General features: G+C 41.2%; 1 protein-coding gene across 1 annotated transcript; it reads left to right on the forward strand.

Annotated features, from left to right (window-relative positions):
• The first annotated feature begins 73 nt into the window (after window positions 1–73).
• Window positions 74–17,762, forward strand: mms22l (MMS22-like, DNA repair protein). The gene is made up of 26 exons (XM_061051220.1): window positions 74–197; window positions 932–1,130; window positions 1,507–1,632; window positions 1,879–1,931; window positions 2,431–2,518; window positions 2,658–2,835; window positions 3,084–3,177; window positions 3,400–3,530; window positions 3,936–4,049; window positions 4,135–4,311; window positions 4,741–4,803; window positions 4,917–5,036; window positions 5,456–5,691; window positions 7,855–8,071; window positions 8,224–8,513; window positions 11,833–12,014; window positions 12,226–12,376; window positions 13,208–13,335; window positions 13,796–13,938; window positions 14,216–14,372; window positions 14,539–14,684; window positions 14,843–15,054; window positions 15,399–15,565; window positions 16,713–16,809; window positions 16,951–17,118; window positions 17,299–17,762. Exons 2-26 carry the CDS (start codon window positions 958–960, stop codon window positions 17,372–17,374), a joined length of 3,687 nt encoding a protein of 1,228 aa, XP_060907203.1. The 5' UTR covers window positions 74–197; window positions 932–957; the 3' UTR covers window positions 17,375–17,762.
• The last annotated feature ends 21 nt before the right edge of the window (window positions 17,763–17,783 follow it).

Below are 17,783 nucleotides of genomic sequence, written 5' to 3' on the forward strand. Positions count from 1 at the left end.
TCACATGAAGACCACGCCTCCTCGGGGGGAACTTGGGACCAATCAACGGGCGCTTGGAGAGTAAGCGCAACTGCGCATGCGTGTAGTAGCGCGCGGGAGAGGCTGAAAACCCAAACAACAAGTCATGTCGGTGGTGTCCTCATACATTGTCTTAAATTATACGCAATATTAAACCTCTAAAGAAGCTGCAGTACAAGGTGTGTGAATGATTTCTTACTATATTCTTTCTGTCTGCGCTACTGTGTTTAGTTTCCCCGTCGAAATCATTTATATTTCATTTTACTCACGCTTACAACTCATAATGCAGCCGGAAGAGGTTCATGTTGAATTCAACTAGTGACTTAACACTTACATAATCTTGATGTTCTTATTTACTGTCTAAAGCATACACTGCTGTCACTAACATGTTTTTTTAAACAGTTTATTACCTTCCGTAACTATTGCGTGTCATTTACTGCATTGCGAAGAAGTTTACAATGTTATGCGGACACTATTAGTTTTAAAGCACCGCAGCAGCATTTCTGATTTTATAAATAATTATAATTATGAGACGAATAAAACATGACCTCAAATAGACACCTGTTCTCTAAATGTGTTTCTGTTTTGTTGAATTGATTTGAACTAGGGACACCTAGCTGTGTAGTCCTTGTGTGTTATATACTATTCTTCAATATAATATATATATAAAGACATTATAGTATAACTGTATTTAAAATATAATCTTTGGTTTCATCATAAATATGGTGTTCTCATATCTAGTGTTGTTTTAGTTATCTTCTCAATACAATATTCTATCGCTGCTAACTGTCCACTTGTACTGCAACACCTCTATTAACAATCTTAATAAGTAAGTAATAAGTAATGTCCAGATTCCTTTTTGCCTGAACTGCCAAATCCTGTAATGTCTTGACACGTTGTTTTTATTTTTTAGGTGGATACTGGTTCTTCACCGGCGGCATGGCAGACGACTTCAGCCAATCCCTTACCCCTCCACTTTCTCCGTTTGCAGAAGACAGTATTTGTGAGCTGATTCCATCCCAACCACCATGTTTCTGCTGCTCTGACACAAAAGAGGACCCCACAGGAGCACTCTCTACAGAGGGATACACTGCACGAGGCACCCTGAAACGGTACATTCCCTGCCAGTAGGCTATACTTAGGAAAAAAAATGTGTATGTCATCCATTTTCACTCTACCTTTTTTATCGAAGATAAATGTTCACACTGATTACATTAAACAGCAACATCTGTGTATTATTCTGAGTGCCGGTAATTGCATCTTTTTTTCTGGAAATATATGCTGCTATTGAATTTTTTCAAAGGTTTTGATGCTTTTGACACAACAGCTTGAGTACCAGTCACCTCTTATGCGATCAGAATTTGAAATACTTTATTAATCCCAGGGGGAAATTTGGTTCATGAGGTGAAATCAGCTGTCTCATTGGCACATAAAAACTGTTACTGTTGTTAGTCTTAACAAAGTGTGATGTGATTTCCCGTCTTTTAGGCTGCTATTGTGTCTTGACCCGGCTCCTGCGGAGTATGAGACAGACACTGTAGAGTGCTTTGGCTTTTCTTGGGTAACAGAGACAGCACTGGTAGAATCTACAAAGCTTCTCTTTGGTCTGTTGAGGTAAGCCAGGATGTGAAAAGCATCTCATCTCAGTTACTTTTGTTGTAAGAATACAGTTTGTTTAAATACTAATATATGTATGTTACCACAAACACCAAAATCTGATCATTCTTTTCAATAGTAGCAAAAACCTCAGAAAGAGAATCCACCGTGGACAGAGTTTTCCTTTTAGTAGTAATTGGTTTCGAAACACTGTCTACCATGGTAAATTTACACGCATTTCACTTGTCGTTTTTATTTTTTCAGACAAAAGGTTTACAGGCTTGAGACCTTGGTACAGTCCAGCTCACGTGATTTTGGTAAGTTCTGAAATGTGTTATCTGCCAGCCAACATACCAACTTTTAGTTTTCAAATCAGTATTTTGTCACTTGGTCAGCCATTATTCACTAGCAACACAGACATCTTATGCTAAAGCCAAATAATCTGCAGTAGCTCAGTCTGTAGAAGGACTTGGGTTGGGAACCAGAGGGTTGCCGGTTCCGACCAAAGTATGGAAGTTTGTCTAATTACTGGAGAGGTTCACTTTCCTAGTACTGCCCCTGAGCAAGGCACCAAACCCCAAACTACACAGGTGCACCCCCCTCATTTTGACTCTCTCTATTAATGCATATCCATAGGTCCTGTTTGTGAATGTTTTTTGGGGCCTATGTGTGTGAGTAGTATGTCTTTGAAAAACAGTTTACACCCTGGATTAATCAAATATATTAAATAAAATGATATGTCTGATATCTGGGGTAGAGTACTCATGTTTACGTACGATTTTGGAGTGCGCCCTCAACATATTTTATGTGTCGTAGGTCAAGCAGGTAGCCTCCACTATGAAGCAGAGGACCTCAGACAACAGTGTGTTTCATTTCTTCAGTATGTCAAAGTCTTCTTGCACAGGTAAGTCTAAAGTCTATAATGATGAGAACAATGTGATAATGATGTAAGTGTTTTTATATTTATGTTACAATGGTGTTTGTTCTTCTACTTTTAATGAGTGTGCTCATTTCACCATGCATGGTTTCTTATACATATTCAGATACCTGGAACCTTCCAGCTCCATGGATGCAGGTCAGTCACAGTCCTATGAGGAGCTGGAGGCTCAACTCCCCTCTGCTCTTCTGGAGGAGCTGTTTGGTGTCACTCTTCTCATAGGAAGACTCAAAGACCTGCCTGCCAATGTTCAGAGTGCCTTCACAATATCTAATCAGGGGAAGGTATGTGTCAAACTAAGTAATCGGGAGCGGTCACAAAAGAGATGTAGAAGTGGCTGGAAAAACACTGCTGAGGACTTTAATGTAGTTTAGCTTTACAGTAAATAGAAATAATTTGACTTTTTATGAAGAAATACTCATATCACCACCATGTTTTTTAATGTCTGAGAGTTGTTATCAGAAAGAACGCCTCCTGTTATAGAAATACATTTTATGTTCATTGAACTTTGTGCTCTACATTCCTCCTGCAGATCTTTTCTCCCTCTTGGCATTTGTTACACCTTCATTTTGACATTCACTGGTCAGTCTTAGAGATCCTCCACCTACTTGGTCAAAAGATGCAAGGTATGCTTTCAATCATAGCAGCATAATGCTCAGACACTTAGCAACATACAATTTGACTTAAATTATGTTGTTGTTTAGAGATACCCAAATTGTTCCTGGTGTTTTCCAATCCATTGTCATTACTGTTAAAGTTTCACTTTTGACAGTAATCTTCTGACTTGCAGCTCATAGTGAGTCACTATCATGGAAACAAGCTTTTTACCGACCTGTTCTTCTCTCCAGGCCAAGTTGTTTATGCCCATCAGTTTGTGAACCTGACAGGAGAGAACATGACTGATACCAGTTTGTTTGAAGAGCACCTATGCAGTCTGCTGTGTGACCTAACTGGTTTGGCCATAGGCAAATACAGCAAGGTAGGTGGTCACCTCAAGTCATGGCAATCCTCTGATGGTATTTCTGGGTCATTTTTAGCTACAACAAAATGCAGTTCTGGTATCCAATATATTCATTACCACAGGAAAAGAATGGATGGAAGAAGGGAGCCATTGGTACCAAACACTGAATTAAATTATATTGAATTATTATTAACTGATTATAATATATTTGGCTTGTAATACTAAATGTTTCATCCAGACTAGTATTGCTTTAGAGTGCAAAAATATCATATTAACACAAAACACTGGTCAATATTGATATTAAATGACATTTTTGAAGGAGGCTGTTTATCGTGTTACAAAATTGTCTCACTAATTCAGCCTTCATATTAATGATAGATGGCATCATTCTATACTAAAAAAACACAACCCTTTGATTTCTAGGTAAGGCCTACAGAGGCACTGAGCAGCCATCACTACCTGTGTTCCTGCACCAAAGAGCTTTGGATCCTCTTAATGCACCTTTTGGAACACAGAAAGAAAATGTTTCACACACAGGTACCACAATTCAACACGTATTCAATGTTATATAACAAAATATTACACAATGTAAAACTAAATGTATGAACCTACTTCCTTCTAGTCTTTCTGGGACTACATGAACTCGTTGTTGAGGCCTCTGGTTTTAGGAAAGCCAGCAGCAGAACAGTTTAGTGGCCTCCCTACACACTGTCAAGACCCGCTTGGATTCACATGGTGGCTGGTCACTCATTTAGCAATGTTGGGGCAATACAGCCGTGACGGCACACTCCAGAATGAGGTAAGAGACTGTAATTCATGATCCAGAAACAGTATGACAATGCCCTGCTGTTACAATGGAGGAAGACTCAGAGATTCATGTATATTTAAATGAACAATGTATTTGCACTTTAACCAGCTGATGTATTTGATTTAAAATCTACATTCATTTTTCAAGATTCTTATAATACCTTAGTTTTAACAATATGAATAATAACTATTATTATTATTATTTATTTATGTAGGTGCATCTAATTCATCCAGGACATTCATAATTTCTTAAGTTCTAAAGGTTTTTTGCAACAAAAATCATGAAGATATTTCTAGGAGTTAGGTGTGCTTTAGTAAAAGGTTGTATATATGAATACATGTGGCATTCTGTATTTTCCCCTGTTACCATATTTACATTATGATAACATTTTTTTAATGTATGATCTAATTTTCTATGCAGAAACATCTAGGAGATAACTGGACTTTTGTGGAGGAGTTGCTCAAGTTAACCTGTAACACTAAGGTCAGCTGCTTCAAGTTACATATTTGATTTTAACCCCTCAACGATGACAAAAATGTCATAATTGCTTGTAGTCATTTAAACATGATTGTATCTGTGTGTGTTTGAAATAATAGGGAGGTCTAGCAGAGGAGCAGGTCAGGATGCATGCCCACTGTTGCCTCAGTCTGTGTCTTCTGTGGGAACCAAGCACCATCGCTGTCTCCAACCTCTGGGACTACTACAGCAAGAATCTGGTGAGGAGCAACGCCAGAAGGAGATGCTTTAAACTCTGATGGTGTATTTCAGATGATTAAAGTTTCTAAAACTTGTCATGTTGCCTATTTTTTTTAGCCATTAAGCTAGTTTTTGGTTATTGGTATATAGAGTCATCTTACCACCATTATTATATCATTATGTTAATTGTTCAATTATTTGAAGTTTTTCTAAAACTTTACTAAATGTAAAGTAAAAGCTCATTGCTTATCTGTGATTCTTTAGATTGTCATTATGAGTTGCATCATAGTTCTTGCTTCTAATGTATGACACCATTTCAAAAATTGTTCTGCTTGCAACAATTGAACACTGCAATAGAGCTGGTGAATCATAGAGCGTATTTTCCAATAGGCTGGTGAGAAACTTTGTAACAACACTATCTTCTCTCCTTCCACTTAAGAGTTCCTCGTTCACTGTACCCTGGCTGGGAATGTCTGGTGTGGGCACATTGTACAAGTCACCGTTGGCTTTGTCGGAGCAGGCCCGCAGCTGCTGCTGCCCCTGTCACCTTACATCCCCAGGACACATCCAGCTCTACCGCTCAGCCAGCTCCTTCCACATCTTCCTCCGAGTGCTGGCCCTGTGCCTCGCCCAGGACAGAGTTGGTGGAGTCCCACAAAGACAAATCAAAGGAAGGTAAAAATTGAGAAAAGGATTGCAGCATTTCATGAAAAGTACACATTGTGGACATAATTTGACTCAACTCAACTGCATAGTGTATGTTTTTTGGGCAGAAGAGAAGATTAAAGGGAAAACACTGAGCTATGATAACTGGTTACTTATCAAGAACATGCTTTGTTAGAATCCCTTTTCCTCTTGATCTTCTCATGTGTGATGTGTTTCGTGTGTTATTTGAATTTTTGTGTGTGGTGGGGATGAATACTTGCATGAAAACACAAACACCATGTGTGTTTACACACTAGCATGCATTTCGATCTTGTTTGTCTGCGTGCCAGGTGCACCAAGTCTCCCTGTGCCTCTTTGATATTTACTCAGGCCCCCAGTGGAGCAGGTGTCTCAGGAGTCAACCACCTGCTCTTCAGCACAGACCAGAGCCAAGGAGCCTCCTTCTGGTGCACACGCTCACAAACACACTCTGCACCTGCTCCCTAGAGCAGTGACATGCGTGTGTGAGGCCATCTGATGGAGAGGGAGTGTGTCTTTGTGAGCCAAAGTAAGAAAGAAGATCACAAGCTAATGTGCCCATCAGAACCGAGCACTGGACCATCCTATATCTCAGGCCGGCTGAGCGCCAGAGAGAGGCAGCCGTAGATAAATCCGCCTAATGACTTCCCTCTGTCTGGAATGTGCTCAGTAGCGCTGCAGACATGGGGCTAATTAGCTAACGAGCGTGGCGGTTAATTCGCTTTAACGAAGCTGTGTTGGTTTCCAACATGGATGGGGGGTTGGTAGTGGGGAGATGTGGGTGGTAGGGAGTTTGGCAACAGCTAGAATGAGCTGGGACAGGTCCAGATCCCCCCCATTGCCCATCCCCCTCTCCACAACCGCCACCCCTCAGGAGGCATGAGGCACGCCGACCGTAGCGCTACAACGTTTCTGCAGTGTTCCTACCCCTGGCCAGGCTCTGTGGGACACCGATAGCCATCGCATTAATGGGCTTGGCTTCAAGCTTGTTGAACTTATACACCGGGAGTAAGGAGCATCTGCTCACCTCAGGGAAAAAAAACCTGTTCAGAATAAACAAACAGATAGACAGGTTGGGAGAACACAGAAAAATCCCCTATGCTGCCTCCAAGCGTGCCACTTATATCCCTGTTACACATTCATCTATTTAAATCTCCTTTCCTTCACACTCTGACTGCACGCCTGGCCACCTTCTCCTTTTACAGTCCTCTGTGGGAGTTACTAAGCTGATTTTGGTGTTAACCTGGTCTTACTCAGCTCCTCTCTCCCTTTTCTCCACTTCATTATATCAGTCATACTTCTTACACAGAGTTTGTCTTGGAATGCTTGCTGTTTGTGTTTTGACCCAAACAGCAGCTTTACTCACCTGTGTGGGCTGCATCTGTGTTTGGGAGTTAGGGTGTGAAAGGAGGGGGCTCCAGCCTTCTCTGTTTTCCTGCCAGGCGAGCAAACATCAAGCTGGATGTGTGGCAATGCGAGTGTGTGTGTGTGGTTTTATTGATCTCTCTCTGGTGTTGCAGTAAATTGGTTTGGCTGTAGAGAGAGGGACCGAGCGCCTACTGCTGTGTGTCTGAGTGTCTCTGACATTTAACATGATCTTTAAAGGCATTTCTCCACAGTGCCCGCAGGATCTAACAGCGTGCTGTGTGGTTCTCTCACCCAGCACGCTGATAGATCCTGCTTACTCCCTCTCTTGCTTATTCTTTCTTCACACACACACACACACACACACACACACACACAGACACACACACACACACACACACACACACACACACACACACACACACACACACACACAGGCTGGGTAGCCTATCCCCTGGAGCTGAGAGGCTGATGGAGGCAGGTGGTGTGCTGCACAGTGGGGGTATAAAGTTCAGTTAGTCAGCATCCAAAGTCAGGGGGTAAGAGAAGAACAAATAATTTATAAAGATTGAATCAGATCAAGTAGAAATAAGTTAATGAGTTAAATCACAAATTAACAATTAAATCATGTAGTTGACCTATAATAAGTCATATTGTACAGACTACAGAGCAAAAACCAAAATACTGGTCACAACCTTGTTTCTGACCATTTATCTGACAGCTGACCATCTCATCTAACTTAGACTAACATCATATTTTTCTGTTTCTTTTGTTTCTTATGTTTTCCAGGATTTATTCCAAGTTCTCCTCAAAAAAGATACAGGACCTGTCAGAGGCTGGCTTAATGAACTTCCTGCTGCTTTTTCTGGTGGTGGCAAGGCAGGTAGAGCTGGAGGATGTTGCAAGCAGAGCCTCTGAGCTACTTGGTTTCCTTCCCTCTAACTGCCCCCCTGGGCACCGCACCCTGGTCTGGAGGGGACAGCTATCACTACTGTTATTGTTCCAGGTTTGTTAATCATAAATGTAATCAAAGAGTGCATTGTTGATTTTTCTGTTTTACATGAACAATCTTTTTGATGATTTTTTGAAATAATTTTTGATGTCTATTTTCATTTTTTTTTATTTTTCTATTTTTCTTTTGTTCTTTTTTTTATTCAGGAGAGGGGTCTGGATGTGGGTGCACAGGCCAGTTGGCTGGCCAATTCTTTCAGTGAGACAGCTAAAGAGTTCTACAATAAGACCACAGAGGTGTCTCGCAGACTTGCCCTCTGGGGGCCCCTTGGCTCATACCTGGAGGGTGTTGCTGAAGTTTTTGAGACAGGCACCAGTCTCAGCCAATCAGAGGAAAAACTTCTCAATGAAGGATTTGATTGGTTGCTGCCTGCTTGCCGCCTATCAGAGCTGAATTCTGCCCTAGGCTTTCTGCAGATCGTCCTCGCCCAGCTCAGGTGAGACAGTAGGTGTAAACACACACCAGCTTCCATGTATCTTTCACTTCAGTTTCTCTCATTCTTTTCTTCACTGATAGCTGCTTGGATAGAGGAACATTTCAGCTTTTATTTAAATCTGATAAGTGGCTTCAGCAGAGTGGAGTAATCTCTTCTGCTCTTGCCAGTCCATCACAGACTCCACTCAACTCTCTTACTTACAATAGTTCTTACTGACAGGACAATCCACCTAGTGTCTACAAAGACCCTGTGTTGCATTGAAGCCCTCATTAGTCTTGTAGACCTTGTGGCCCCCAGGTCACCCTAACCAGGTGTTGGTGGAGCTCTGAGTAGAGTTACAGGCTCAAGGGAACCTCATGGACCCTCCTGTCGTCATGGGGACAGCGGCAGGGCTCCTGGTGTGTTGAGAGACTATGGTCAGTAGGGCGGCAGGATGGGTTCAGCTGTAGGACACAGGTTTTTGTTACACTATCAACCTAACAGAAGGTCAAAGATCCACTGCTGAAACAGTGTCTGTTTATGTGGGGAACTAGAGGCAGGAACACAAGGGACAGTGAATGATCCATAGTACCACTTAGTAGTGCTTGATATCATAGCTTCATAATCATCCTGTTATGTTATCTTTGCCATAAAGCAGCACAGTTTATTGACATATTGTCTAAGTTCCCTATATAGTTAAATTTGTTTGTAAGAGACCAGAACCAATGTTTCATCATTGTGATTTCAACCTTTTTTTCATTTGAAATGGAAGTTGTGCAAAAACTACTTTTACTTTTAATCATGGATCCTAAAGGTATCATAATTGTCCTACAAAATAATCACAAAATATGTTTTCAGTTATTCCATTAAAAGTCATTTAATTCATATTTAAAAAATGTTTTAAAAAAGTTATAATCTAAAAGTTATAATAAATGTTTTTAATAGAAATAAAGCATGGTCTATTGACTAATGAGATAACAACAAAATTATGATGGACCCTTGATCTGGTTGTTTGATTTGTTGCCTTTGCAGTATTAAGAACTCTGTGTTAGTGGGAATAATGCCTAGAAGCTCAAAGTAAAACTCTTCCTATCACCAAGGAGTGATAGGACACACTGAGTGTAAGCAAAGCCAATGCAACACACTCACACTTTGACTCACTTGTCTGTTAAGAGGCATACCTTTTCTGTTCTAAGATCCAGATACACACGTGCAACAAGTGCTAGGTCCTGCATGACCAAACATTTTGCAATTCTCAGTGCAGCAGTCATATTACGGTGAGTTAAACTTAAGAGAAAAAAAAACAGACCGCTCCTGTTTACATCCCAGCATTCACTGTATGTCTCAATAAGCATGTGATTTTTCAAAAAGACTTCAAATCATCTCTCTATTACTGCCCCTTTATATTTACCCTGCTTACAAAGGGTTAAAGCATGAGCTAAAACACTATAAAAAGGACATTGTAAAGTTAAGTGTTACGGAACCCTCTCAGTGGTTCATGTAGGTGTATGATTGATTTGATTTGAAGTATACATTCATCCTCTCCAGTCTGCACAGAGACACACAAACCTGCACACCAAAAGTGAAACTACCTAAGTGTGCTGCTCTTTTATTTCAATACTAAACTCATAACATGATATCTTGCTAGCTTTGCTAATTCCCAAACTTCCCATCTCAGGTGTCAGGGTTGAAGGGCACACATTTGCACATAAATGGCCAAGGAGAGAGCAAGACAGGGAGAGTGAGAGAGAGAAAGAACATTCCCAGAAGCCCTGAATGTGATGGCTCAGACCACACTGACCCATTTAACCATATAAAAAAGTACCATGCTCCCTCTTTCTGCCCTGCCAAATTAAACATAATTCTTTGGCCTGGCAATTCTCAGTATCTCTTTGTGATTAATACCTTTTCTGTGACACAATTAATGGACAATTATTTAGCCTGGCAAATTTAGCCTGTGCATCATTATGTCTACTGAGTGCAGTGTGGAATCTGCACACATTAAGATAATTATTCTGCCAATAGCTGAGGCAGTAGAGGGTCCGAACTTTCACTCTTGATAGCCATTGCCATGGTGCTGAGGCAAGAAGCCAGTGCCAAGCATAATTCCTCAGTTTTATTCATTCCCATGACCCTCCACTGCGGGTTAGTGGGGTTGTCACTGGTTGATGAGGTGAGCTGGCATTGGCACACTACAATGGATCTGTTTTTCGTTACAAATAATTAATCCCCATATCCTTAGCTTGAAAAAAGCCAGCCTCCCTTTGAAGTGTTTTGCTTTTTCAAGCATTAAGACCTTTTACCGGATATTGAGCCATTCTTTTCAAAGTCAAGGAGAACTACTATTAAGTAACTGGCAGATTTAGGAACAGTTACACCCTATACCGTTTCAGACACATGCATGGACAATATGAGACAGAAAGGCTTATGCCTGAGTGTGTTTGTTGCATATTTAATTTTATGTCTCCATGTGCTAGATGCAGCAGCAGGAAGGGTTAAACAGGGTCCCTAATGGTTTGTTGGCGCAGAGTGTGTGTGCGTGAGTGTTTGTGTGTACACATTGTAAGAAACCGCAGAGAGGAGGATTAAGTGGGGTCTCTGACGATGTCTTGTACAATGAGGGTTGATGGGTGTGAAAGGCCCATTCCGCAGTAGTAACGAGGCTAATGAATTCAGACTCTAATCGATTGTCTCAGCTCTCTCCGGATTAGATGCAACCTTGCTGGAAGGGAAGGCATCGCTGAGGTGTGTGTGTGTATGTGTGTACCATAGCAGCAGACTAGAGTGCATAGTTTAGGATGGGATGGTGAGGAGGGGTGGTTGGGGTTTTCTAGTTCTTTTTTCTTTTCCTCCTTCCCCAGCACACCTCAACCTCGATTCCACACCCCCCCATGTGAGCGAATGAGGGGGACAGGAGGATCATCTCCAGTCTAAATGAGATTACAGCTCCTTCAGCTGCTTATCTGGGCTAATGCCAGCCACTGTGGGGCTGCTGTAACGGCTGGGGCCAGGGCCAGGGATGAGCCAGAAGAGCCAAAGTATAGTCTGTGTACAGGGGATCAGCATTAGGCTCTACTCTATGCCTATAATATCCTTCTCTCCTTCCCCACCTCCACCCTGCTCTGCTCCTCACTGCAGCGCACCGCCGCACCCAGTAATCCCCCAGGAGAGAAGAGAGAAAAAACACATGAAAAAGAAGTGAAAGAGAGAAACAGGGGAGCAAAAGGATTTGAGAAAGTAGAGGGCGGAGTTGTTGTTCCACAGAGGGAGTCCTATGTTTGAATTTTGCATCAATAAATTTGTTTATCGACTTTTTGTGTATGTGTCTGTGTCCTTTCAGACGGGTCCATCAGCGCAGTGTCCACTCAGCATCCACCTTGGCTTGGGCTCCTGTTAACAACAGTGTGGTGAAAGAGCGCCACCTAGCGGTAGCAGTAACACTCTGGGCACACTTCTTCCCTTTCCTGCGCAGCCTACGCCTCTCTCAGACCCCTCCAGCACAGCTTGCAGATGCTGCTGCAGGTCAGACATGTCCACTAGGAGGAAAACAAAACACAGAAAGGAAGAAAGAAGGGGCTCATTGGAGAAGAGTTTGTGATAAATGTTAAACAAAATGGATATCTGATGGCCCATACTGAAAACAATTATGCCATGATTTAACACAGAAGGAGAGGATTTGAATACATGCACTACTGTGAATTATAAACATATCTTTGAAATTCACCTGTCTTAGGGTTCACACTGTTGGCCTTTGATCTGCCCAGCTCTGCCCCTCAAGACCTTCAGCCCAACCCAGTCCAGTCCATCATGCAATGCTTCGGCTGGGACGACATGGTTCACCCACTTCTGGTGACTCGCTATCTTCCTCATCTACTTCAAAACAGGTAGAGTTAAGATTGAACCTTGTGTCTATGCCTCAATCAGAGCATTCCTGATAGGAAAACTTAAGGTCATTGAGACTGGGATGATGTAAACGTATGTACCTGCCAGCTGTCGATCTTTTTTATGGTCAACACCACTTGACTGAATTGTTTTGGACAGATCCTCTAGGTAAATTGTTTAGTTACTAATTGGTATTGGTATTATCCAAATATGTTTAATGGATAAATTACTGCCATGACTCAAACTGAATATAAAATGTAGTGCATCTTGAAAATGACACTCAAGGGTACTAAAGAATGTGGCTATTTCACCCTCAGAGGCCCTGTTCACTCAGTGCCAAGTGATATTAAGGTGCCACAGCTGAATATAAATCCAGAACAAGGGCACTTGTTGTGTTTATTGTTTAGAAGTACCAGCCTGCCCAGCCTTCATCCATGACTGTTTGAGATATCAATATATGTTATAAAATGCAGTGATGGTTTCATGAAAAATGTAATCTGATTCCTCACATTAGTCAGATATCTTACCCCCTTGTTAGACTCATTTAAAACAGTTTGTCTTTTCAGAAGAAAAAAGAAGAAAATAGAATGTTTTGCACAGTTCGGTTTCAGACACAAGCAGATTTGTTGATTCATATACTTTTCAACAAAGATTTCCCTTGTAAGAATACAAACAGTATGGCCATTTCAGTGGGCATCACATTTTTAACAATCCCAATCTGAATCTTAAGGGTCAGAATATAATATCTCTATGAATCTTTATCATCAGCAAAGACCACTTGTGTTCACTTACTACACACATTACTCTTTGAGTGAAACTATTGTCTTTTCCAGTGAGCTGCTGACTTCAATAAGCAGTGATTCTGCTGGCTCTGCACAAAGCCTCTCAGTGAGGGCCTGGTTCCGCTGCACTATACAGCAGCACCTTCACAAGAACCAAGACGGGTCTGACAGCAGAACAGGTAATACCACAGCCTACATTTTAGGAGATAAATAATATGTTTTTACCAGTATTTAGTTGAGCTAAACAACCCAATGTTAATATGAACAAAATCCCTTCTTGACTTCTTTTTAACTTCAATCCAAATTGAGAGAAAAGGTGTGCAGATGGCCTAGCGGTTGCTCCTTTTGCGCATGTCATTCCCCACTTCCTCTTCTTGATTTCAAAAAGCAAAAAGGACCAAAATAAATCTTTAAAAAAAAACATTTGAGATAAAGGTCAATGTAAGCAGTGTCTACATTTCTGCACCAATACAATATCGTAGAAAAGTTGTCTTGCTCAAATACAGTTCCTAAAGCTTCTTGACTGTAACCAGGCTCTGTTTTCAAGGTTTATGTGGTGAAGAAACTCAGGCTTGCTGTTCCTCTTAACAGAGACTAACCATTTTAAAATACTTGTTTTTTGGCCTGCAATGCTTCCAGCCAAGGCTTTGGAGGAGCAGTTGTGTGAACTGACCCGGTTGGTGCTCAGGCTTCCTGAGGTGGAGAGTATTTTGCAGAGAGCAGGTCTGAAACCCACTGCCGCCAGACTTGAACCAACTTCAGCTCTTGAGATGTTTGTCAAGGTAGTTTCATTCATAGCTGTCAAATATATTGTAGTCTTTTAACCATATTAACTGAGGTAAACGCTGTACCTCTTTGTATATTGAAATTAGAAGTCAGTGTTGAATTAAATGATGCCTGCTGTTAGCTGAAGTAGAAAAGGTGGGATAGATTTAGGAGTAGTGACTTTGTGTTTAAGACCTACAGGACTCCTTTACTAAAGTCTGTACTGTATGTGATGATTGCTTTGCATATCACCTTCGTATCAACTCTGCTGTATCTGCTGTCTTGTGCTGTCAGGCTGTAGGGATTACATACAGTGGACTGCAGGTTTTGTCTGAGCGTTCAGACATGGTGACCAGAGCCCTGGACTATATTGGTGACATCCTGAAACATATCAAACCCTCCCTGGTCAGCAAGAACCAAGAGGGAGTGCAACTGGCCTACTGGGCTGTTGGTAGGTGCACATACCATAAACTTCAAACATATACTACTGTAGGCAAAGCTTCAGTATGACTTTGTTTAGTTTCTTTTCCCGTTGGGTCTGAGTCACAGAAAGAAGTAAGGAATCATTTCAGTCAAGTATCTCACTCTCTGATCGTTTTCAATGTCGTTACATTTAGGTTGCATAGTGAAGCACTGGAGCCCCCTGCTGGCCACATCCAAAGCCCAGCAGCTGCTGTTTCGCATTGTGGACGGACTGCTGCTTCCCCACAACCTCACACAGCAGGACAAAGCACTCAGGGACAGCCTGCCTCTCTATCTACAGGTTAGGATATGTACAGCACACTGAACCAAAAAGGCACATCTTGGAAGGCTTGGTGTTGTTTTTTAAGAAAGAGACCTGAAGCTGCAAAGCCTTTCATCATTAAGTCTATTATTTGTTCAACGTTTTTATTCTGACACTTAAAACGTATTCCCCTACAGGGTCTGTCAGTTGCCTCCAGTGTGTCTCAATCCCAGGGTGCCTACCTGAAGCAGCAGCTCCGCTCTGTTACCCGCAGGTATTTGGACCATTTCCTTCCTGCTTCACCTTCCATGGGCATCATTGCCAACCACCCAGTGCTTCTGAGTGCGTGTGAGGCCAGCCCAACTGTGTCGGGAGCGTCTCTGAGGAGGACAATCCTGGAGCTGCTCTGGTAAGTCTTTGCAACTGAGTTCTCGTAAGCATGTCATTGCCTGAAACTGCTTGGCTTTGACTTTAATTTCAGATCCAGATAATGTTTGGAAAGGATTCCTCTCCATCTCATTAACGCGTGCATTGTGTTCCATAGTATGAGAGTGACTAAAACAGAAAAGACTCCACAGCCCCACAGGCAACTACTCTAGATTTCTATTTATTTCCTTGTCTGATCAGACTAAACAGCATTCTTGTTTGGGAATTCCTTGTCTTATAATTGTATTTCTCAACAAAATAAAAAATGTTTCTTAAACAATGAAATTCTCGACAGCTCAAAGTCTATTTGTTTTTCCATTTTCACAGTGAAAGCTTCCTGCAGTTTAAAGGTCATGCCCCCCCGCCTCGGTTAGCTTCGGTCCTGATGTTTCTATCGGAGCTTCTGAGAAGAAACAGTGACTCAGACCCCACCCTCCTCACTCTGCCCGTCCTCGCTCTGCTGCGCTGTGTGATGCTCGTCAATGAACCACAGGGTAACATCTTGCTTGTGCATGTGCACACAACATAATCTGAAGCTAACCGAGTGTAGATTTTCAAAGCTACTTATGGGTGCCTTCAAATATGGTTGATATAGTAAATCACCTAGTGTGGCTCTGATTGGTCTATAGAATAAATCAATGTTTTGAGAACTTTTAATTATCTACATAACCAAAGGTCTCCAATGAGTCTTTGTTCATTAGTGTGACAGTGTCCGCTGACTTTCAGGGCTTGAAGTCTAGCAAATCCGATGTTCTTCTGATGATTCTAATGAGCTTCAGGAAATGTGAAGCTCCTGCAGAAGCACAGTTTAGTAAATACACTTTCACACTTTCAAATGCTCACATTAAAATATATGATTACTGGGGCGCTGGTGGCGCAGTGGTTAGTGCGCGTGTCCCATGTATGGAGGCTGTAGTCCTTAACGCGGGCGAATCCAGCCTGTGGCTCCTTTCCCGCATGTCAATCCCCACTCTCTCTCTCTGATTTCCATCTCTATCCACTGTCCTATCTCTCCATTAAAGGCACAAAAGCCCAAGAATAAATCTTGAAAAAAAAAATATTTTTGATTACTTGTATGTATTACTGTCCAATGGATTCCTGACATAAGTTTGCATTATAAATCTGACCAAGCCTGCATGTATTGCTACTTTCTTTCAAAATGATCTCATACTAAATGCCTTTATCAACTTACATCAGATGATGAGCAAGATTGTATCAAACATGTCCTTAGTAGTTACAATATGTGTTAGTATTCTTCTGTTGACCAGGCAAAGTGCAGTTTACGTCTTTGCCTGTCCGGACTCAAGCACTGTATGTATCATGGTTACAAATTTGAAGGAATGAAATAAAAGGTAACCAGCGTGTTTAAAAAAAAAAAAAAGTTTTTACTACACTGACATGTATTTATGTCTATTCTTGGGATAGAACATTCATAAGAATAAGACAAAGGCAAGGTTGAACTTTGAAAATCACAATCCAAATAAAAATAAATTCCCTAAAGTCTCACTTAGTTATTGTATTCAGAAAAAATTGGATAGACAACTTAAAATATAACACCTCGGATTACAGCAGTGGCTCATTCATTTCAAAATAAAAAATAAAGTATATGTATTTTGTTGATCTGTCTGTTTTTCTCTGCAGTACGGAAGATGAGCACAGATGCTTTGCAGCTTGTGGTGGAGCGTTGTAGTGTTACATCTACAGAGGGACCATGTGACCAGATGGTCAATGTCTTAAGGTAACTGAAAATAGTTTTTAAACATAAATATCTGTACCTGTCTACACCCTAATACATAGTTTTAGTAAAATATCTTAATGAAATTAAAGCCTATTTGATGATTTGTGTTTTTTACTGTTTGTGTAATCCCAATGCTCCTAGGTCATTTGTGGAGGAGAATGAGGGAGTCTATGACAGACAGGTATACAGTGTCCTTGAGACTGTGGCTGTTTTAGATCCTCCTGTTGTTCAAGCTCTCATCCCCAACCTGTCTCTAAGTCTGAGAAACACTGAGCACAAGAGAGGGCTGGGCAAGAACATTGCCGTGAGGTGAGCAAACAGATGAATCACGTCCCTGAAGCCACACACACATTATTCATTTAGCACTATTTTTAAGTTGTCTAGACAATGAACGGGTGTTACTTGCTAAACTGGAGATATTCCGTGGTTGAGTATTTTTTTTCAAATGTTTCAAACCGAGGACTCTCTCTCTCTCTCTTTGTGTATCAGGAGTGCCTACAGGAAGTTGCTGTGTCTCCTTGGTGAGAGTGGGCAGGCAGAGCTGACCAGTCTGGATGCAGATTGAAAGTTGTTCAAAAACAAGGACCAGCTCCAGCACCTGTTGCCAGCTCTAAGAATGACTTTTTACTCGTAAAAACCTTCTTTAAGTTGCATAATCTTCCTAATTTGGTCTTTAGAAAATGGTGTTACAATGCCGCTTTCAAAGGCATCTTAGGGTTTAGTGCATGTCTTTAGCTGTGATCATGTAAGAATACAAGCAAATGTGAATATTCAAAAAAGTTTTATATTCTTTACTTTAAATTCAAATGTTCTTTATCTGTTAGCCTGATATGTTTCACTATGTGTCTAATATCACAGAATGTATATAATGTACATATAATAAAGAAGGTGCATCCATTGATCTTGGCAGATCCATTATCAAGTAAATAAAATGTGACAAATGTGAAAATGCACAGCAGTCTCCACATTTTGAT

This window comes from Labrus mixtus, chromosome 11, assembly GCF_963584025.1.
Source record: "Labrus mixtus chromosome 11, fLabMix1.1, whole genome shotgun sequence".
Classification (NCBI taxonomy): domain Eukaryota; kingdom Metazoa; phylum Chordata; class Actinopteri; order Labriformes; family Labridae; genus Labrus; species Labrus mixtus.